General features: G+C 46.7%; 1 protein-coding gene across 4 annotated transcripts in view; it reads left to right on the top strand.

The window, feature by feature from the left end:
* DENND5A (DENN domain containing 5A) overlaps window positions 1-22,901 on the top strand; it is a 2,487,481-nt gene that overhangs the window by 2,341,578 nt on the left and 123,002 nt on the right. For all 4 annotated transcript variants that reach the window (XM_069623672.1, XM_069623674.1, XM_069623673.1 and 1 more), the window contains one exon: window positions 8,796-8,967. In XM_069623672.1, the coding sequence (XP_069479773.1) occupies window positions 8,796-8,967 (172 nt within the window). The remainder of the gene's footprint in view (window positions 1-8,795; window positions 8,968-22,901) is intronic.

A 22,901-nucleotide genomic window follows, 5' to 3' on the forward strand; every position in this document is an offset into this window, starting at 1 on the left:
CATGAACAGGATCTCGTTGGTATGGAGCAAGTTTAAACGTGCTCTTAGAAGGAATTGCTGCAATGGTTTACTTGGGAATCTTCTGAATAGTTGTGTTGTTTGGTTTAACTTCTTTGGGGTTTGGGGAAAAAGAGCCAGTGTTTTGCTTCCTTTGACGCTCTCTTGGGTGTCAATCCAGTCCGCCTCTTCCAGTTTTTTTTTTTATTTTGTTTGGATTCTTGATGAGATCCTCGTTGGAGCATCCAATTTCGGCCAACTTCGATTGTATCTGCTCAGCCCATTTGACGATCATCCTGCACGTGCCTGCTTTGATCTCCAGGTCTATTAGGTTGTAGAGGCGAGGCGCATCGGGAAGTATTGTTTTCCTGTACAAGGATATGCCCGCTAGGTTCACTTTGGCGCTCAGTGAAGAGAGGCCCAGTTCTCGCCTGATTGCTTCGATCTGGGCGGAATTCGGCAGGTTCAGGACTGCTTTCCAGAAGAAGCCCTCGAGTTTTTTCCATATTGTAGTTGGAATAGCTGGCATCGCCTCTGCTCCATACATCAAGGCAGGTATCACCTTAGCTTTGTAGAACCTCATCGTAGGTATCAGTGAGAAGCGCCCAAATTTCTTATCCAGAAGTCTGGCTTGGGAGGTCAGTAATCTGGTTTTCCTCCAAAGATCTTTTTGCATGGCTAATTCTGTGGGAGTGCTGTCTATTATTGTTCCCAGGTATCTGAAGTTTTTCACTACTTCGACGTTGACTTTTTCCAGGCTCCAATTGAAGCGGTTCAATCTTCTGGGTTTTTTTTCCAGTATGAGGACTTTTGTTTTTGCTTTGTTTATAAGAAGGTTTGCCTGCTTGATGTAGTCTGCCAGGTCGGTCATTTGTCTCTGGAGTCCGATTTCTGTTCTATCTAGTAAGGTGATGTCATCGGCATATAGCAAGCGTGCTGTTGGCAAGTTGCCGATTTTGGGGGGGAATGATCTGGAGCTCTTGTTTGCTTCTTTCAGGTCACCAATGAATGCTATGAAGAGTTCTGGTGCCAGCGGGCACCCCTGTTTCATACCTCGATTGGTCGAGATCTCTCCTGAGAGTAGGCCCTGCTGGTTTAGCTTGACCCTCGTGGTGGTGTCCTTGTGGAGGGCTTTTATTGGAGCGAGGATGTTCGGGGGGCAGTCCCATGCTGTTAACTTCTCCCATAGCTTTGTTCGATCCACCAGGTCAAATGCTTGCGATAGGTCTATAAACGAGAGAAAAACTCTCGATGTGGTTTGAAGGGTCTTGCTTTTGATAATGCTAAGTAGCATGATGTTTACCGTGGCGGATGAGTTTTTCTCGAAACATGCTTGAAATGGATCGGCACAAGGAGCAGCCTTCGCCCATTTTTGGAATCGTTTTAGCAGCAGTGACCCGTATATCTTCCCGATTGTGTCCAGGAGTGCAATTGGTCAGTAATTCTGTGGGTCTGACTTTGCTCCCTTTTTATAGATAGGGACCACTATGGCAGAAGTCCAGGACCTCGGGATGGATCTAGTGTTTGAGCAGTTGCTGAACACCTGACTGATAAAGGGGACCCAGTTTTCGGCATGTAATTTCAAGTCGGTGTTTGTGATCCCGTCTGGGCCGGGTGCTCGCGAGGCTTTGAGTTTTCTGAGTGCGTCTTGGATATCTTCTTTGTCAGAAACGTTTACCCACTCTGTTTCAGCCTCAGCTTGAGTTGAAGGTGGCGCTGATGGTGGTTCCTGAAACAGATTGGTGAAGTAAGTTTTCCAGTTTTCTTCACTTACTGCATTGCAGGGGGTTATTTGGTTTGAAGGACCCGCTTGGTTTAGCAGTTTCCAGAATTCTCTAGCATCTTTTCCGGCCCCCTTTTTCAACATGGCTTCTGAATCGTTTTGGTATAGGATTATGCGGTGGTTTTTTATCCAGGCTTTGTATTTTTTCGTTTCCACTGTCAGTTCTTCTTGCAGTGCTTCCGAGTAGTTAGTTTTGATCCACCTTTTTAGTCTTCTTAGTACTGCCCTTCTTTCCACCACCTGTTTGTCGAAGTTGTGAGTTTCGGTCAAGGCCATAGGTTTTTTCCCTTTCGAAGTGACTTTGAAGGGGCTTAAGAGTGGTTGGTAGTCTGTCGATGGACCGCCCGCTCTGTATTTTGATGTTAATTGGGCGATGCGTTCTTCCGTTAGTCTGAGGCGTGTCCCTTGGTTGTTGCTTTCGACCGAATAGCCCATCGAGGTGTTTTTTCCTCTGAATGAGTTCCAAGTGGCTTGGAGTAAGTTGTGATCACTCGCTTCTGTTTCAATCACATCAAATGAGGACATCACCTTCTGTGTTTCTGAGGATATGAAGATGTAATCTATTGTGGCAGACTTTTTCATTCTTTCCCATGTCGGGAGTCTGTTTGGGTTGGGGAACGACTGGGCCATATTGAGAAACCCTCTTGACGCCATCAAGTCGTTCCATTGAGCTCCTCTATCCTCAGATTTGCTCTTTCTGTTCACTGCTCTTGGCCAGGCCGTTCTTGTCTGACAGGTTGCGTTTAAATCTCCACATATTATTATGTGGGCAGTGTTTTCATCCGCACGGAAGGTGTCGATTGCTGTTTCGATCAGTTTGAGGAACTTTGCGTCCGAGATTACTTGAGGGTTCCAGTACGCCACGATGATTCCTAGGTTGACCATCAAAACCGCGTCTTTTTTTGGTTTTTCCCACGCTGGATTGTTGTCCCACGACATGGTGGCAACCAGATGATGTTTCGAGGTTTCTAGAACTTTTGATATGCTGATTCCTTTGCCCGCGCGGACCGCCAGAAGAATTCCTGATGATGGCCGGCCAAGGCGGCTTTTCACAGCCGGGGCAAGCACAATTTCAAAGCCATCAAGAGCCGGATCCTCCGTGAGCCATGTTTCTTGTAGGGCCAAGATGTCAAACTGCCCTAGATTGATTCCTCCTCTTTGCGTCAGGTGTTTGAACCCACATGTGTTCCAAGATCCTAGTTTGAGGATGGTAATTGCAGCCCCGGGAGATTCTTCTCTTTTCGCCCGGTCCGGCCCTGCTGCAGGGGCCTCTGGTTGCTATTTTTTTGAGGTTAGTGAAAAAGCTTAAGGCAGCCTGGACCAGAACGAGTTCCTTTTTGTTTTGACCCTCCTGTAACGCTGGGTGCTCTGTGGTTCTGTCGTTGCTTTGTTTTGGGGTCGATTGCACGTCCGGGGATTTGGAATCACGAGTTCTAACTTGGGTGTAGAGCTGCCGCTTTTGCTCTATCGCCTTTGCTTTTACCTCCCTTGCTTCTTTGGCCCTGACTTCCATATTGAAGTTGTGGTCTAAATCTCATTCTCTCACATTGTTATGCTCGAGGGCGTTTTGGGGTGGGTTTCTCCGGTAAGGTGCTGAGTTAGTATTCTCTTGGTTAGTTATGTGATGTCGTCTTAGCGGGGAGACTATTTTCTTTGCTCTCCAGCGAGGGGTGCGTGAGTAAGAGTCTGAATGAAGTCTCCTCAGTTTTGGAGTTAGTTGGCGTCTCGGTTCTGGAGTTCTGGACTTTTCTCTCCACGGTGATGCAGCACCTCTGTTCTCTGACCAGTCAAGTATCCTGATTCCGTGCTTGTGTAGCTCTCTTTGGACCTCCTCGAAGTCTTTTATCTGGAAAGACGGTTTTAGATGTATGTATGCTTTTGCTATTGCCTTTTTGTGGTACGGTTCTACCAATGCCAGGTCTTCTGACCTCAATTTTTTTAGCGTGTTTGTTTTTCTGAAGATTCTGAATAGAGTGTTTCTGTTCAAAGTTTGGTGATCTTTGTTCCAGGCTTTCTGTTCAAGTTTGTACGTCGTTGTTTGCAGCTCTGGTCTTTGTGTTGTCTGTTTGGAAGATGAGTTGTTGTCTGTCTTCCTTGGTCTCTTAGTTTTTCACGGGACCTCGACCGGGTTGTCTCCCCTCGGGTTCTTGATGTTTCCGTCGGGGGTGCAGCTGTTTTTTGTTTGGAGGGCTGTTTCCAGTGGCTCTCTTCATTTGATCTTGCCAGGGGCTTTTGGCAGCTGGCACTGGGATTCTCTTCGACCTGGGGTGTGATGGTCCAGGGCTCCCATTTCTCCCCGTCTGTGGCGGGATGGGAGAATAGACTTTATCAGATGTAAGGTCTATTAGATCTAAGTCGGCCGTTGGGGTCCAAGTGCTGGGAGATGTTCATCGCATCCTTGCCCCTCAAAGTCCTCAACCGATTTAGGTGATGTTGGTGATGACTGGTTTTCGGGCGATTTTTCAATTGGAACGGGTGCTGTACCCGGTGGGGTTTTTTTCTTGGCAGTCGGCTCTCGGGAGATCCGGCCGATTGCCGAGGTTGACCTAGGCGGGACTCCGAGAGTTAGTACAATTTGTGCAGGGTCAGACCCAGGGGTTGTTAACGGTTCATAGACATAATTTCGAATACAAAATATTCGAAAGTCAAAAAGTCGAAAAAAAACGTCGAAAAAAAAAATGTCGAATTTTTTTTTAATGACGTTTTTTTTTCGAAATGGGGGGGTTCCCCCCCCCAACCCCCCTTTTTTTATTTTTACCTATTTTTTTCACAGAAACTAGAGCCCAAAAAAAAATATCGAAAAAAAAAACAATTCGACATTTTTTTTTTCGACATTTTTGATTCGACTTTTTTGACTTTCGAAATTATGTTTTCGAAATTATGACTGGACACCGTTGTCCTGTTCTTAACGCCCTGGGTGAGTGCTGACTTTGCCGCCGGGACCGGCCTGGCTTCCCTTGTGGGGATTGAGCTCTCTGGTGTTGATCCCAGTGCTTTTGTTGTCGTCGGCCAGAGCGGGATGGGCTTAGGGTTGGTTGGGGGCGCACTAAAAAGCGCATAGTTCCCTTCCCGCTTTTGTTTTAGTGTTGTGGACAGGTTTTCTGCCATGCCCCTCGGTGGGTAACAGGATTCGGTTTGTGAGGCGGTATTTGTCCTTAAGTAGGTCTTTGCGGCGTGGCTTTTTGGTAACTGCCTGTCCTGTCCCGTATGGGCTGATGAGCACTATGAAACAGGTGTGATCTTTTTGTTTGTGCGGACCTCCAGGGCTGTTATATAACCTTCAAGAAAAGGCAATTTGGTGTGAGTCATTGCTAGCAGGGTGGTCTGATCTTTCAGTGAATCGCTCAATGCCTCGTAGAGCTTGCAGAAAGGGGCGAGAGCTATTGTTATTGCTGACATGAGAGCTAAGGTGTCATGTTTCCTGCCAGGAGTCTCCTGTTTACTTTGTTGAGCCACCTCGCTGCTTCTTCTGGCTTTGTTTGGTGTTGCAAAGATCTCGTCCAGCGATTGTTGTTGTGCCACTTGGTGGGATGTGAGGGCGCAGAGTTTGTTCAGTTTCTGGTTTGCTGCCTCCTGGTGTTTTTTGTCAAGGGGGGTCTGGGGATTTAAACTTACCGCCTCTGTCTGGATTGGGGTTTCCTCTGAGGTTTGGCATGATGCTGCCCTCGGTGACCCTGCTCCGGACTTTCGGCGTTTCCCTGGTTCCGGCGGGATTGGCTTCTTTGTAAGTCTGGAGATGGGGCGCATGTGTCCAGGGGTCAGCCGTTCCCGGGTGCCCGGGGACTGTGTTGTTTGGTGCTGGAAGGGGGGGTCGATCGTTCTTAGCGCCCTGAGTACTTGAGTCGGAGGGGAACACTGACTGGTCTGTCTTCTCGTTCTGAGTGCTTGAGGGCAGGGACTTCCTCAGAGTGCTCGGTGTTACAGCGTCAGAGTTCTCAATCGCGGATGCTGATATGATTTCGCTGAATTGCTGGTCCTGGCGGTCTGGGCCGCCCCGTTCACTGCAGCCCGTTGATGCCAACTCAACAGTGGCGTCCTCTGTTGCAATGAGTGGAGGTGTATCCTGGGTTGGCCAGTTCTCACTGTTTGGGCCAAGAGGTGGGGTTTCTATCCGTAGGGGCTGCCTAAGGCCCATGCTTCCCTCTGTTTTCCTCATTTTAGAGGAAGGAGCTGGGTCAGTGATTGCTTCGAGAATGTCTGCATCTGAGATTTCTGCGTCGATGACAAGTTTTCTTTTGCCCAGGCGGTTAAAGAAGTCTTTCACCGTCATGCCCAGCTGATTTTTGCCATGTGCGGTCTTCACGGGTCCACTCTGTCTAGCTTTGTTAGTTTTTTTTTTCTGTTGTTGTTGTTGCGAGGAGTTCAGTGTAGGCTTATGGGTTAATAAACTTGTGGTGGTTTCGTTGTTTTTTGATGTGTTTTTTTGCTTATTTTTTTTTTTTGTTAATGTTCGGGTGGGATTGACTTTCTGCTTAGATGTCGAGTGGCCTCGCATGTAGGGTGGCGTGGGGGAGGGAATGCTATTCACCTCCTCGATCTCTACCCAGTCCCCCTCCATTGTCAAGACTCTCTCGCCGTTAGTGCCCAGTGGGCCGATTGAATTGGAGGCTGAAGCTGCAGTGCCTGGACTTGCCGTAGGCGGAGCTCTTTCAGGTGAGGGGTGGATCAGCGCTGTGATTACAAGAGATGTTTCTTCCCTTGCTTCGACCGGTCCGTGAGCTGGGCCTTCCTCCTCTGCCACCGCTGGGGCTTCGAACGCCACCGCCTCCGCAGACGAAGGCGGCAGCCTCGAGGCACTCAAGGGACAAGTAGGCTTCACTGTGACCGCCCCAGCGTGAGCTGCGAGCGGAGCCCTTGGGGCGCTTCCAAAGTGGAGGACATTCTGCCTCACGCTCAGAGGGCCGTGCTCCAGGTCTTCCATTGTCACGTCCCCATTCGACCTTGTGCTGGCGGCGGATCATGAGCGCCGTTCGTGCCTGGCGGTGCAGGTTCGTGCCGGTCCGACTCAAGTTTCGTGGTTGCGTCTCCGGGCCTGCTTGGCGTCTTCTTGAGATGCAACTGAGCGAGCGGGGCTGTCGGGTTCCTCCCCGGCTCTGAAAGGCGCTTGCTGCGAGTCAGTGCTGTGTTTGCTGACGTTGAACTGCATTCCGACCCCGAGGAATCGGAAGTGGTTCGAAGTCTTTGGTAGCTTGGCGGGGAGGAAGGCTCTGTTGGAGGCGGCTCAGGGAGAGGTGAGATGATCCCCCGTTCTTGTCCCTGATCCGAAATTGGACTCGGATCTGTGAGGTTTGCCGCCCGCTGCTCGGGCGATCCGGATAAGGATAGGAGTGAGTGGGTCCTTGGCGGGTGTGGAGGGGGGTTTGGGCGCCGTTTTCGAAATATTGCTGGGTTTTGAGCTTCTTAGAAGTCTTTTCGCCCCTACCCCCTCCCCCAACCGGAGGTTCGTCAGGTTGATCAATGGGGAGATTTCCATCCTCCCTCCCTTCCCTTCTCGCTGGGACTTGCAGGGACTGCAAGGACTGCGACTCCCTCAGCGACTGGCTCCGCGGCCGCTCCGCGGCAGGGAGGGCTTTATGTAGAGCCTCCCTTTTCAGTGGAGACAGTAGAGAGACTGCAGGTAGAATCAGGACCAGGAGAGAGGGTTGACTGCAAGGACTGCGACTCCCTCAGCGACTGCCTCCGCGGCCGCTCCGCGGCAGGGAGGGCTTTATGTAGAGCCTCCCTTTTCAGTGGAGACACTGCAGGTAGAATCAGGACCAGGAGAGAGGGTTGACTGCAAGGACTGCGACTCCCTCAGCGACTGGCTCCGCAGCCGCTCCGCGGCAGGGAGGGCTTTATGTAGAGCCTCCCTTTTCAGTGGAGACAGTAGAGAGACTGCAGGTAGAATCAGGACCAGGAGAGAGGGTTGACTGGAAGGACTGCGACTCCCTCAGCGACTGGCTCCGCGGCCACTCTGCGGCAGGGAGGGCTTTATGTGGAGCCTCTCTTTTCAGTCGAGACAGTAGAGAGACTGCAGGTAGAATCACGACCAGGAGAGAGGGTTGACTGCAAGGACTGCGACTCCCTCAGCGACTGCTTCTTAAAATGTGTCACTATGAAAATATTTTTTTTCTGATGGGCATACCTTCAGCTTGCCACGTAAGTGAACTGCAAACACTGTTTGGGTAACACTTTCCTCTTGTCCAAGGAGCACTGCTTGTGTTTGGGGCTGTTTCTGGAAACCGGTTCCTCCAAACCTTTTGATCTTTATCATGTAGTTAGGTACTTCTTTGGATATTTTTCAAAGATCACTGTGTGGGAGGATGGTACCCATTAGAAGAACACATTTCGGTAACATTTTCTGTGATGGATTCAGTCTTTCACAGATTTTCATCACCCTTCTGCCTTCTCTGTTAATGATTGTTTGATCATGTATTACTTGCACCCTGTGTGGTCATCTTTTTATGCAGTTCTAACCATTTCCTTTGTCCTCAATGGTGGCCGGTGTGGATCTATATTTGTATCACCAATGTAACATCTGGTGCTCTTTGAACACATTTTGCCATGACAGAGACGATAATAGTCACATAAGTGCCAGCTACCTACTATTTAAATAGTTTTCCAGATCCAGTCTGTGCTGCAGCTATTTCCAAGATGAGTTAATTGTGTGAAGGAAGGATATCCATCAGAAAGAACATTACCGAAGGTGAGTAAATTATTCAATAGCTAAGTGGACCTATTCTCCCACTTTGATGAAGTGTTGACCATGTATTCTTTTTCATTCAGCGTCCATCAGATCTATTTCAGTGAAATCATGTACGAGAACAGAAGTACTCCACAATTGGCACACTTGTTGATTGACCCACTGGCGCCAACAAAAATAAAACTCGTTTTTCATTCTTAGTCTGGTGATGGTAAATTGTATGTAAAAAAATATTTGTTTGTTTATGTAGATGGACTTGTATGTAAGTAACTTCAATATGTTCTTTCTGACAATGAAGATTATTTTTTCAACCAGTATTTCTTTTCTTTATAGAAAAAGCACAAGTACATTATGATCAAACTTTTGATCCGAGTGGAATGGCATCAGATGACAACTGGCAGATGAGGGCCAGACATTTCTGTCGCTTTCTCAATGCAATTAACAACAATCCCAGAAATATTGGCAAGGATGGCAAGTTTCAAATGCTGGTTTGCCTTGGTGCCAGGTAAAATCGAATTCTTTACTTCAGTATTGACAATGATGATTCCTCACACAATTTGATTACTTATTTCTTTTTAATAACATTTTACATTGTGTCCACTTTGTCACTAATTGTATACTAATGGGTTACCTGTTTCAAGACAGCATTCTTTTTAAAAATAAATGTCTACTGTTTTTCTAAAGTAGTTTGTGAGTCTCTCTATATATAAAAGGGAAATGTGTGGATATATGTGTGTGTGTGTGTGTGTCTTTTCGAAATGTTCAGCATACTTCCCAACATCCTACAAACCTGAAATGTGACATGTGGGTAGGTTCCATTGTGTAGACAATGTAACAAGTATGAAATATAGATTTTTTTGGGGGTTTTATTTTTTTACGAAGTCTGCAGTGCTTACCCTGCCATATGGCTCTTCGCGCCATAGTTCTGCCGTATCTACATGCATTGTTCGTAAAGTTCAGCAGTTCATGAAAACTTCATCAGTTCATTGTTCCTAAATTTTCCACATTATCAGCATTCTTGCTGATTTTGGCGGCACTCACTTTTGAAGTCAATACAGTGATTTTGCAGTAATGCGGGTGACAGGAAACAGTGCATGTCTCTTCAATAGTGTCCGCAATGACGTTGTCCGTCACATCGTTGCAAATCTCATGATAATTACAGAAACTTAATTTCCCACGGAGGTTGATGAATGTATGCCATCTGAACAGTACGAAGCTTGCATGCTTCAGCCGTACAGGTATGGGTATGGCCCTTCAAGCTTTCACACTTCAGCCCTACAACTACACACAAATGTATAATATATTCTGGGGATCACTTGAATTCTGTACCCTGTACATACAGCTTATCTGCTGAGCCAAGCCGATAAGCCTGCAATTTCCACCAGTTTATGCATAATCCAGGACCTAGCCAAACATCTGTGATAGTAAGTTAAAAAAAAGATACAAAATTAAGTATCATTGCCAAGCCAGGGTCAGGATTCTTAAAACATAAAATATTGTCAGAATTCAATGAAATAACTGATTCTTTCCCCCTGACAGTCACTTCCATGCCCACTCCCACACCAACTATTTAATCGCATATTTTCTGTGTGACAGGCTCCATGGCTAGTACAAACAATCATAGCAATCAGGGGCATCTGTGTCACGTACCTCTTTGGAAAATAAATCTAGATGTGGCACCTACATTCACAACCCTCATTGCTGAGGGATCAGTGCACAACAGCTTATTTGGAGAAATTAATTTAGGGGCAAATCCCTGTGCGTTCAGTAGCCACCACAAGTACTCTCAGGATATGGTAGGAAAGGCTCTTTTGGTTTCGGGTGTGGCTCGAATTAGTCTTGTGTCTGGAGGTACTGCACCCATAATACATTTTTTTAATGCCAGTATACCTCTCAAGTAAAACCAGACTGATCAGGGTGCACCAGCACCCTTCTAGGAGGTGCAAGTCTTCCGGCCAGCACATATGCTAATATTTTACTGTCCAATTTAAGCAAATATTATGGGCTCTTGAACTCGAATGGCGAGGGATCCTTACCATGTTTAGGCAGTGCAACTATTACTCACGTGTGCATCATACTAGGTAGCACTTCTTTCTCAACTGACCTAGTGTATAACCTCCACAAGGTTATGGCCAAAATCCCAAAGAATCTTTTGTTGACTTCAGCCCTTAAGTAAGTTGGGCCAGGGGTTTTACAAACGCGATAGACCTAAAAGCGGCATTAATCTCATTGATTGTAATGTCCCCTTCCAGCCTCATTATGACGACACGATTTATCTTGCACAAATTGACTCCCTGTATATGTGTCTGCTTCATGTATCGCTTGGGTATGCACTTCTTATAGAATTAATAAAAATGTTGATTTCAGAGTCCCTATAACATGTATTACCCTTGAATGTCCTGCATGCTTTGAACTGCTACCTGTCCCCTGTTGTGCCTTATGTGAGAAGCTTGGTGGTGTTCTCCCAGGCGGATCTCGAGAATCCCTTATTGAAGTGGCCAAGGAAGGGCTGACACCCTCATATCCCAACCCTGGGGTCAAAAGAGCGAGAAGGGATCACCTGGATGGGGGAACTCCGGGTTGTGCTTGGGGAAATGCCCCAGGTGAGATGCAGTATTATACCGAAGAGGAAGGGGAGGAAGATGGAGTCCCTGAGGCTTTTGTAGGCTGCACCACATCTGCCTTCTTTCCTCACACTACATCTCTCTTGCCCAAATCCAACAAACCCTCCATATATAACAAATCCCCTAGGATCCCGAACCCCTATACATTCAGAAACTATCTGAATACTCCCAGTCATTCTCCTTCCCGTCCCTCGGATTATTATTTCCTGCACGCCTATTCTGCTCAGACAAAACACTACCATTCCCAATTCCCCCTGGTCATTTTATGATAATAATCCCTGTCATTCCCGTTTTTTTCACAAACCCTACCAATCTTACCCTTCTGAATTTACCAAACCCCCCTAGGATGAAGAAAATCATTCCTCATGTCACTCTCCCCAACCCCTGCACCTCCTTGCTGACACAAACGCTTTCTCCGGACACGAAAGACAATGGACTAACATTAAAGCTGTTTACCTGACATGTCCCAACCCAAGGGTCAGGCAAAGTCAGGCAAGTGACTAGAACCACACACACCTGACAGCCCTGTCATTTCCCCACAGGGATAAAAGGCAGAGCACGAGAGCATAAAACGAGCAAGGCAGACTGCACAACGATTCAGCTATCCAAGTACGGCAGTTCAAGAGGAGGAGAAAGGCAGCGAGAATCGAGAGGGTGACAAGGGGAGAAATGACCTTGCCCTTTCCAACCAAGATCAGCAAAGCCTCCCTGAAAAGAAGCGTAAGACCGCAAACGACAGCCAACGTGTGTTGCAGCAGATGTCAACGGTACACGGAGCATGCCTATGCTAATAAGCAGGACCATGAGGGACGCCTGCTACCGTGGTACCATCCTTGATTCCAGATACAAGAAAAGCCAAGCAGTTCATCACAGCTGGTCAAGGGGAGAACCGATAAGAAACCGAACTGTGTTGAGCAAAATTCACAAACGGCTAATTGAAGAAAAGTAAAAAGAACTGTTTATACGAGGGGGGAAAAACAGCTTCAGGGGAGTCTGGCACCTGTGTGTGCTCACTTGAGAAACTCTGGGCAATAACCCTATTGTTGAAACTACCGTTACCAGAAGGCCTTGGGAATGCGGCGGGAAAGGGGTCAAAGTGGTCATACAGGGGGTCTAACAAAATCCTCTGTACAGTCGAAAGTCTTTGACCAGCAGAAGATTGTAAAGGTAAGGGCAGTGAATCTTGCATCGTAAGAAAGTAGAAGAAATTGTGTGATTGGTAAAAGTTGGCAAGAGTGAACCGGACGGAGGGATGCTGTTGAAAAGGGTTGAAGCCTAAAGTCCTGATGACCAGTGTGTTGACAAAGGTGAACCCGACGGTGGAATGGCCACAGTGAACTGTTTAAAAGGACATTAAGATTTGTGAATGCCAAGGTGAAAATATCTTGGCAAAAGCCAGAGTGAACTCGACGGAGGGAGGCAAACATTCAAGAAAGGGTCAGAGCCCAGAAGAGGCAAATCCAGGGGTGAAAAGCCAACACCCACCGAATAAAACCGTAGTGAACCCGACGGAGGGAGGCAAACGTTTGGAAAGGGTCTGAGCCCGGAAGAGGGGGTTCTAGGGGTGAGAAGCCATCACCCCCACAACAGGTGAATACAATCGAGAGATAATTTTGAATAGAAGCCAGAGTGAACCCGACAGGAAGGAGGCTGATATTCGAGCGGGGTCTAAGCCCAGAAGAGGGGGACCCAGGGGTGAAGAATCATCACCTCAAGTATAATCCAAAAGGAACTTTTTTTGTTATTTTGAATCGATCAGGCCATCAGAAGCAAGAAAGCTAATCTCCGAAGGTCTTGATATCAATAGGAACTGTCTGTAGATCTGAGCCTGGAAGAGGGGATCCAGGGGTGAAAAGTCATCACCCAACGTATATTTGGAAAGGAACTTTTATTTGTTATTTTGAAATACATCAGGTCCTCAAAGGCAAGAGACTTTTAAGAGAAAAGAGACTTGACCATCAACGGTCCTGATAGCTGAGAACGTAACTGTCATTTTGTGCTGGGAAAGCTCAAGAGTGTGCTGTGCTCAGGAGGCCCGCCTTGTCCCATGCTCAAAACATGAGGAAGGGAGACCCCTGGCTAACACATCCTGATTTATCATTTGTGAACACGTCTTTCTTTCTTGTGAACCTTATCCCACACTCTTTTTGTATTTAGTGTACGGATTGGCAATAGGTTTTTCTTAGTATAGACCCTTTTATTTTGAGCAGATGCCACTAGGACTGCCTTGTTATTGTTTGATGGTCGTAGCATGCTCCCATCTTAGATTTAGGTTTAGATTAGGCATTATTCCAACTTGCAGATACAGTTAAATACCCTTGAACTGTGATCACTTGTGTCTATCTATTCTTGATACCATGCCTTCCTTACACTTAGCAACCTTGCCAGAGCCCTTCCCAGGCATTCCACCTCTGCATCCTTCCTAGCTAAGATGTCCAGTGCTTAATCTCCTGAGCTGCAGTATATGTTTGGTCCTTAGTGGCCACATCATCTGCTTCCAATTTCCCTAAATCCTACTTTGTTCTGCCCTTATTGTTCTAAGCACACATGCTTCACCAGGAAATACAAATTCCCATGATATAGAATGTGAAGGCTTACCACACCGTTCTTACATTAATATCAGTTAGCTTCCTTTCAAAGAAGGATGCTATGTCTCCTTCAACAGTATCAGCATATACAGCATCCCCTAAGTGCTTCAGCTTTGACCCTTATTCCTAAATCCTTTCCGAGGCACACCCAACTCAACAGCTAAAGTAACTGGAGTGTGGTCTAAGAGGGTGCCTGAATTTCTTTTTCCAGTGCCTAGTTTTCCTAACCAGTGACAGTCACACTAGAAAAAACAATCCTACACAAGGAGTCATGTGCTCCTGAGTTGAATCCGTATTGGTGCTGCCTACAATGCAAAACCCTCCAGACATCAACTAGCCCACAAAGTATAAGGCTTTTTTCACAGACTTTGCAGCTTTAGAGTTCATGGGATATTTGAGCATCTGTCAAAATCTACATCTAAGATTGTATTGAAGTCCAGTACACTAACCACTTCTCCTCCACCGCATCATTGCACATTAAAAACATGGTTGTATGTAATTCTGTGCTCTCATAGCTTGAGCCATAATCAATGATTGGCTGCGTCTTCTGGTGATTAAGCACCTGCCCATGACCCACCTTCCCCAGTATCTGATTGGGACCTATTCAGTGTGAACCTAACAACATTTGCACCATGATGGCTACACCATTGGAATTAGCAATTGTCTCCCCTTAATAAGGGCCATACCGTCCATTTTTAATAATTGTGTTTCCTATAAAAACAGAATCTTAGCATCATGTTGATTAACATTTACCAACACCGTCCTCTACTTCGCCCAGGAGTATAATCCACATACACATTCTAATGGATAAAGTGTCCTACCATGGATGTCTTATCTTAGATGTATTCTGCAGCAGCAGCACAGCATCGGATTTGTTTTTGACCACTAAGAGGTACCATGCGGCAACGGCATCTCAAGCCCTCGACACACTTCGACATCGGGTGCAGATACGAAGTCTGTATAAATAGGACGCACCGACCCCTGTGCTCGCTGGGGGTCGGTACGTCCCTTTTTTCCGCATGCTCAGTACACAATGATACAAACACCTCAGGGAAACTTTTTGTTTTCTTGATTCAGTCAATAAAAATTGACATTTGACACCAAACCTTTTGGGTTTCAAGTTCTGCAAGGATTAGGACGGTAAAATCTCACTAACCGATCCTCACAGATTGTGCTTGTGGTGTCTCAGCATCAATCACAAGACTGCCAACTGTGGCTCATGTCAGTCCATGATGCTAAATGCCTTGAATGAGAGGCACTTAAAACTAAAACGTGGATGATCTTCATCCTAGTATCGGAGTACCACGCCCTTAAATTCACCTGTCCGAGGACAAAATGTCGAGTCAGCCGCGTGATCTTTGGAAAAAAGAAAGTTGCATAAGCACAAGAGGTCCCACTCCTACAGTGATTCCCTTCATTCATCTTCCTCTTCGAAGAAAAAGAAGAGAAGGAGGCACTCCATCTGACTTCTCTCCGGATAGAAGGGTAAGGTTCCCATCTAAATCCGATTCTGTGGAGAAGTGGGAACAGTTAAGACAAAAGATGTTGGTAGTTTTCGAGAAGGTGCCCCTATGGACCTCCTTGAAGTCAAAGGCCGAGGAAGAGGGCAACTGAGAGTAAATAGGTTAACCCTTACATATCATATTGAACATGTCCCGCTAATCAGGTTAGGCAAAGTCAGGCACTTGACTTTAATCACATACATCTGATACCCATTAGCTCTCACCACATGGATAAAAGGCAGAACATAGAGACACACTCTGAGCAAGGTGGAACTAGAGAAGGAGCAGAACGTGTGGGATGAAGGCAAACCTATTGGTGCAGAGCGACCGACAGAGGGACGAAAACAAAGGATAGAGAGACCCAGGAGATCCCTGCAGGAGGTCGTTGCCTCCGGAGAACAATGAAAGATATGTAGAGAAGGCCAAATCCCAAACAAGAGGACTGCATTGTGTTTCAAGGGCGCCAGCGAGCCTCGCGGGTGAACAACAGAGTTGGAGAGGCGAGGCCAAGCCAGTGGTATTAAACTTGACTGGTGAATTAAAAACACGAAGACAAGAAAAGAATGCACCCAGCCAGTGAGTTGGTGATTGATATGAAAGGCTGCTATGTGTTAAGGAAAGATTGAAGTTGCAACAGTATATCTCACGATTGAAGGCTGCACGTGTGTGGATGAGACGCGAAGGAAGGCAGATCTGTGGTGAACCTTAAATTACTGATAACTGTGAAGCCAGTGATACAGAGTAGCGGAGTGGTCTGGCGAAAGAAAGTAGCCCACTCGAAGGTTTCGGTGAAAGGTGAAAGGTTTTGTTATATAGCAACAAAGTGAATGAACTCTAAAATGCGGCAAAAGGGGAAGTGAGTAGGTGAACGCTGAGCTTTTGTACTTATGATGCTGAACTACCCAGGCCAAGAGACACTGGGGCAAATAACACAAGAGTGTGAGCTGAAGCGAAAGTGAAAGTGGGCTGTGGAGGTCTATAGTAAAAGCCTCGCACATTTGAAAGTCTCCGACATCAGGAGAAGGGCTGAGCCCGACTGCGGGAGACCGGAAGTGTGATAAGCTAGGGGAAGTGAACCCCCTAAAGAATGTTAATTAAGCTTAGGGAAGGGAACCCCTGTAAGTGTTGTGAATGAGAGGTCTGAGCCCGACCGAGGAAGACCTGTGTGAACATTTCTTTAACTGTAAAAGAACATTTGAAAGCTGAAATCAGACACTTTAACGTGGAAGGCCAGGCAAGCCCCGATCCATGTTTTGAACTGGTTTTGTTTTGAGAACCTGAGCCAGAGTGTGTCATCCTGTCTACGAGGGCCACCTTACTCCGTTCTGTCCAACATGGGGAGAGTGCTGGCTCAGCCATTTTGTTTATTTATGTTATAACACTGATTTTCCTTTGCATACACATTCCCCTGTACACACTTTTTGTATAAGAGATAGGGCAGGCATTAGGTTTTGTTAGTATAGGCCATTTTGATTTGACAGAGACTGACTGGGACTGTGTTTTATTTATTATGTGATGGTAGAGACTACTACCATCATAGCTATATCGCTAAGCAGGAGTTCCAAACCCCTGAAAATTGAATAAAGGTTTTGAACTTGTACCTCTTGTGTCAGTGTCATACTTGTGATACCATGCCTCCCTTACAGATCCCTTTTGATCTCGAGCCCATGAGACTATCAAACTCTCCAGAGGAGTTTTTCTTGGAGGAGGCCATGTTCGAGAACCTGGCTATTGATCTCCAAGGTGCAAGTGGGCTGGACACTTCCCCTGAGAGTGACTTGTACCCACAAGACTCTCATGCGGACACCAACACAGCTTACAACTCTGTCATGGGTAAAGTCGCAAAGGATTTCGGGTGGGAACCCCCTACCAAGATGGTCACTGAATACAACCTTACTGACATTCTGGACAAAGGTCTTAAAAAGGAGCCTATTCGTCCATTCCATGCAGCTTTGAAAGACCCCCTTATGGAGCTTTGGCAGAAGCCCTGCTCGGTGGCAGCAGTAAGGGGTGATCTATCCAAGACGTAAAGGCCTGCATCTTCGGACCCTAACTTCTTAGCCAACCACCCTATCTCAGAGAGCCTGGAGGACCAGGTCAGATAGGGTTGAAAAGATGGTGGATGCCTGGGCTAAGACAATCTTTGCCTCAAAGATCATGCTCTTCATGGCAGTGAACTCTTCCTGCGCTCTGGCCAAGTATACTCATACATTGTGGTCAGTAATTGAACAGGCCGCTGAGGACATCCTTGAGGGGGAGAAGAGGGGTGGTGGGCCTCATTATCCGGCAGTGCAAAAAAGATTTTTTGTAATGAAGTGTTGTCTTGAAAAGGGGTAATTCCTCCCCGGGACCAGCCCTTATTAGCATAAATTACCCACTTACCGGTCTGCTTGTGCTGAGCAATGAACTCATGCATGAGAAATGACACCTTCAGTATAAATTTAGCATTTATTAGACAAAAAGCATAATATAACATAACAGTAAATTTAGTAGCAATTTGGAATTCAAGTTAGAGAAGATTACACAGCTCATTAGAGAAATCACAAAACTTAGAGAAACACAGTCTTACACCCCTTGAATGGTATTTTCGTTAGCGCTGGAGACCCGGGCCGTCTACAACGAACTTTTTGCCAGCTCTGTAGATGACAGCGCTACAAGGTGCCGCATGAGGCATGCTCCGGGCACTTGCACGAAGCGAGTCCGCGTATGAATCTCCCACTAATTCTTGGTGATTGCACCTTGTGTGCTCTCGTGCCGTCAATCAGCATGACGCACAGTTCCAGAACCTTCCTCGTGCAAAATATGTTTACCTATGGAAAAACCCAACTCTCTCTGAGATGCTCCCTGCTCTTACCCTTCCCTTCGAGCCCTGTCCGCGAAAGCACTGGAATGTCTTATCAGCGTGTGGAAGGCCGTACCAGGCCTTCTCAGAGAAAGAAGGTATGTTTTCAAAGCCTGGCAGAGCCACTTTTGCAAAGACAAAATATTCTAGGAGAAGCTGAAATCAATTAACCCCTAGTGAGCAAGCTTTACCAGGCCTGTACTCTGCTAGCTAGTGTCTATAGTGCTTCAAGGATAGGCTATCTAAGTGCTATATGGGTGCTATATTGCTCCAAACACTCAAATACTGGTGTCTATTAGTTACTAAAGTGGGGCCTTGGCCCTGTCTTTCTATGCACAATGCATAAGGTAACCTTCCACCCCTCCTAGGCCTGCACATTCCTTGTAGCTCACTAATGCTTAATGTAGGCACTACCAACACATTACTTTCAGCATTTAGCACATACTTTGAATAAGCTTTTAGTCTTAGCTGTTAATGCAGCCATCTAAGGCCCTAATATGCAAATATGGCACTTTGTATTTCACTACAAGTGTTAACTCTGTTACCACTGCGTTAACGCTGCTGTACTGCACCGCCTTACTACATCATTGGTGGTAAGGTGGAAGATCCTCCTCCAGCAAAATGCTGGAGGTAAATTCTTCACCTTACTGCCAAAAAGAACAAAATCAGCACAGTTACCGCCAGCTGTAATTCTGCTGAAATCCCCATGAAGTCCTATGGACTCCAGAAAATGATGGAACTTAAAACACCTACCACCACTTGTAGTCCTACAACGAACTTTTTGCCAGCTCTGTAGATGACAGCGCTACAAGGTGCCGCATGAGGTAAATCCACAGGGTCAAGTGGCGGTAACAGTAAATCTGGTGATATTTTATCAGATTTACTATCGAAATACCACCCAACTTGTAATGAGACACGTTTTCCTCTACATTATAGCGAATAGGAAAGAGGCAATGTGCCAAGCTCTGCAATCTGGCTTGGACACCTCTGATTGTCTTGGGCGAGTGATGGATGCCAGTGATGTATTGAGACACTTCTCATGGCTAAGGAAGTCTGTTTTGCACCTGATGTCCAGGCAAAATCACTGGAAATGCGCTTCGACAGCCACAGCCACTTTGGTTCTAAAATTCATGACAGCTTGGAGATGCTGCAATCCTCTAAGATGGCTGTAAAGTCCTTAAGTGCAGCTATATATCAGCAACCGTCTCAGACTTTGATTCCAGCTCGGAAAAGTTGCTTTTGTTATCATGCATATTTAAGCCAAAAAGGAAGAGACAAAACTGCTTCCAAACCTTAAAGAGGGAGAGCAGGAAAGCCAATTCAATTCTCCTCGTTCGCTCCGTCCCGTCTGGGGCAATGGCGGCAACACAGCCTTCCTAATAGTCTTTCACACACCTCTCCAGTCGGAGTGCATTTAGCCCACTTTTAAAAAAAAATGTCAGGTTATTACTTAGGACATTTGGGTCGAACCAATAACTTCCAGGGATATGGTCTACCTTTAATCAGACACCCTGTGCCTGTTCCCCTTCCACCCAGATTCTGGAGGATCTGTATCCGCTACTGCACCACGAGATATTTTCCCTGCTGTAAAAAGTTGTGATAAAGGACTCATGGATGATGCTCTCTACTTCCTAGTCTCAAAGAAGGATGGGGAACTGCGATCCATCTGGGGCCTGAGACTCTTGAACAAGTTTCTCAGTAAAGACAAATTCAAGATGGTAACTCTTTCACAGATCCTCTAGGCCCGGGAGTTCCATGATTGGCTGGTGTCATTAGATCTTCAGGATGCTTACTTTCATGTGCCAATTCTTGTCAAGCATAGGAAATACCCATGATTCATGATTGCCAGTATGCACTACCAATTAAAAGTATTGCCATTTGAGCTCACCTCCGCCCCTAAGGTCTTCGCCAAGCTGATTTTGATGGTGTAGCCAGTCTGAGAAGGGAGGGTAATCGTGTCTTCCCTTACTTAGATGACTGGCACACCAGGGCCTGCTCAGAAGAGCAAGTTTGACTTAATCTAAGTGATGTTTGCCGCTGCCTGCACAATCTGTGCTTCTCAGTTCATTGAAAGATGGCTCAGGTGACACCTTCACAAACTCTGCAGTTCATCAGGGCAGTCATGGACTCATCCAAGGTGACGGTTTTTCTTCCCGAGGACAGAGCTATAATCCAGTGGATGTTCTATAAATTCCAGAACGTCCAAACACTACCGGCCATGGACTTTCTAAGGTTGCTTGGCCTGATGGTTTCCTGCATTTTTCTGGTTACAGAGGCCAGACTGAGAGTAGGATCCCTTCAGTGGGCTCTCAGATCCCAGTGGTCACAGTTCTCAGGCTCCATGATGGACCTATTAAAGGTCCCGACCAGGATCTTTCATGATCTTCTATGGTGGTCCAGCAAGGAGAACTTGTTGAAGGGTCAATCCTGGCCAGATGTGACTATAGTGACAGACACCTTGCTGAAGGGCGGGCGTCGCACACCTTAACAAACTCAACACTGTGGTCCCCAGCAGAGGTGAAACTCTGCATAAGCCTTCTGAGGTTGACCGCTCTCACACTGGCACTGATGGCCATTTTGCCCTCAATACAGGGGAAACAGTTGTGATCATGACAGACACCACAGTGGCCATGCACTACCTCCACAAAAGAGGGGACGCAGAGGCAATGCAACTCTGGTTTTGGGCATTGGAAAGACAGTTCTTCATATTGGCAATTCATCTGGCTGGGAAGGAGAACACAGTGGCGGACACCCTGAGCAGGCAGGGGTTTACCTCCCACAGGTTGGAGCTATGCCAGGAAGTCCTTGCAGAGATCTTCATTCCTCAGGTGGATCTGTTTGCATCCAGTTGCAACTGAAAATGTGAGCCTCTATGCTCCAGGGAATTTCCCCCGAGAGGGGCACTGGGGCATGATTTCGTGGTGGACTGCAATTATCCACTATGATATGCGTTCCCACCAATTCCTGTCATGCCACACGTCATCAGGAGGTTTGGTGCAATTATAATCCTGATTGTCCCATATTGGGCAAGGAGGAGGTGGTACTCAGACCTTCTAGGCTTGGCCATCTGCCCTCCATTATACCTCCCGAAAAGAGCATACTTGCTCTTGCAAGAAGGAGCGTGGATCCTCCACTTCAGCTTCAGTACCCTCAAACTCCATGCCTGGCTCCTGAGAGGATGAGGTATAGGGACTGTGACCTCTGATGATTCACTAGTGTCTGTCACTTCTCCCCAGAGGGGAGCCCATCCCTATGATGCTAGGGAAGTGAGACCACCGTCGAATAGTGCTCCTAGAGGTGGTAGTATGCAGGAAGACCTCATAGGGCGGGACTCCCCTCTTGGGGACAAGGACGTCCACCTGGGGAAAAGCCTCCCTGAAACCCTATCCCAAAATACCTTACCCTGGTTGTCTCTTCACCCTCCCCAATTGACAGAAATCCCATGTGTTATGCTAAAGCCATGACTGTCAAGTGTGGAGAATACTGGGATGAGGAAGAGTGGAACACAAGTGGGTTAACAATATACAGACTTCACTAAATACTGTGAAGAGGTGGCCTTTGAGAATCATGAATATTGCCACCGAAGCATTTCAACCTGGAGGAGACGTTATGCAAGGGCGGCATCAACTATACAAAATGGAAAGCAAAGATGGACTAAGGGAGAGGGACCCTGGAAAGCAGCGGAACACCAGCTAAGCCGGGGAGATTCAAACCAGTAGTCTTGGAGGCATGCTGAAACCGTCCCTCAGAAGCATCCTGTGCGCCGGCAGGAAGCCGACTCATACCAAAACTGCAATAGTTGTGGTGGTTGTGTGACCGCAGAAAGGTGGATTGTTTGGTCCAGAAACAATGAAGAGTTCTCCAGCAGAAACCTGAAGCAGAGCCACGCCGAAATCCAGAACCGCAGCGCTGAGCACCCGTGACCCTGGGAAGAACTGGAGCTGTATCCCCAAATGGAAGCAGGTAATGGGAACAGCGGGTAGACCGGGTGGGGATCGGGGCAATTCAGAGCCAATGTCAAACAAGAGTACATCAGGAGTAGTCTCCTTCGTCACAGTGGTCACAGTGGCGACAAAGAAAGTTATAATCAGGTACAGTGTTTCAGAAGTAATCTCCTTTGTCACAGTGGTGACAAAGAAAGTCATAACAAGCAAGAGTGCATTAGGAGTAATCTCCTTTGTCACAGTGGTGACATAGAACAAAGTATTAAGCAGAGGGCATCAGAAGTAATCTTTGACACAGTGGTGACACAGATAGTTATACCAAGCAATAGTGCATCAGGAGTAATCTCCTTCATCACAAGGGTGCCATAGAAGGCACCAAGAGTCAAGAAAGACTCTGGATCCATCTCCTTGGTTACAGTGGTGAAACACAGAGAATGTATGGAAGATAGATTGCATCGAGAATAATTAGAGACTACCAAAAAGGGGAATACAGGCTGGATATTGACATTCAGAAGTTTGTGTGAAGAACTGAAATGTCTTTGTGAGGTCTATAGAAGGAATCACCAGGAAAACCCCTCTAGACATAGGGAAAGATAGGTTTGTCTTTTTGTATAAATAAGTCTATAGGCCCAATCATGACACCTCCTAGTAAGACAAAAGAGGTGATGGGTGGAAGGTATAGAATTAATCCTAACCTGTGGCATTGCTCTGGGCAACCCTCGAGACCATCGTTCTTCGCCTGCAAAGCCATTACAAAAGGGGTAAGACAATAGGCAAATCGGGCTTGGTCCCACCCCAAAATGGACAGTCTAGCCCGAACTGCTTGGTCACATTTATTATTCACGAGACCACGAGCATCCCCAAACATGTTTCGGCCTTGTCCCACTCGGGGTGACTTAAGCAAAACAAAAGAGGTGATGGCTGGAAGGTTTGGAATTA

Source organism: Ambystoma mexicanum, chromosome 11 (genome assembly GCF_040938575.1).
Source record: "Ambystoma mexicanum isolate Mex_15411 chromosome 11, UKY_AmexF1_1, whole genome shotgun sequence".
NCBI lineage: Eukaryota > Metazoa > Chordata > Amphibia > Caudata > Ambystomatidae > Ambystoma > Ambystoma mexicanum.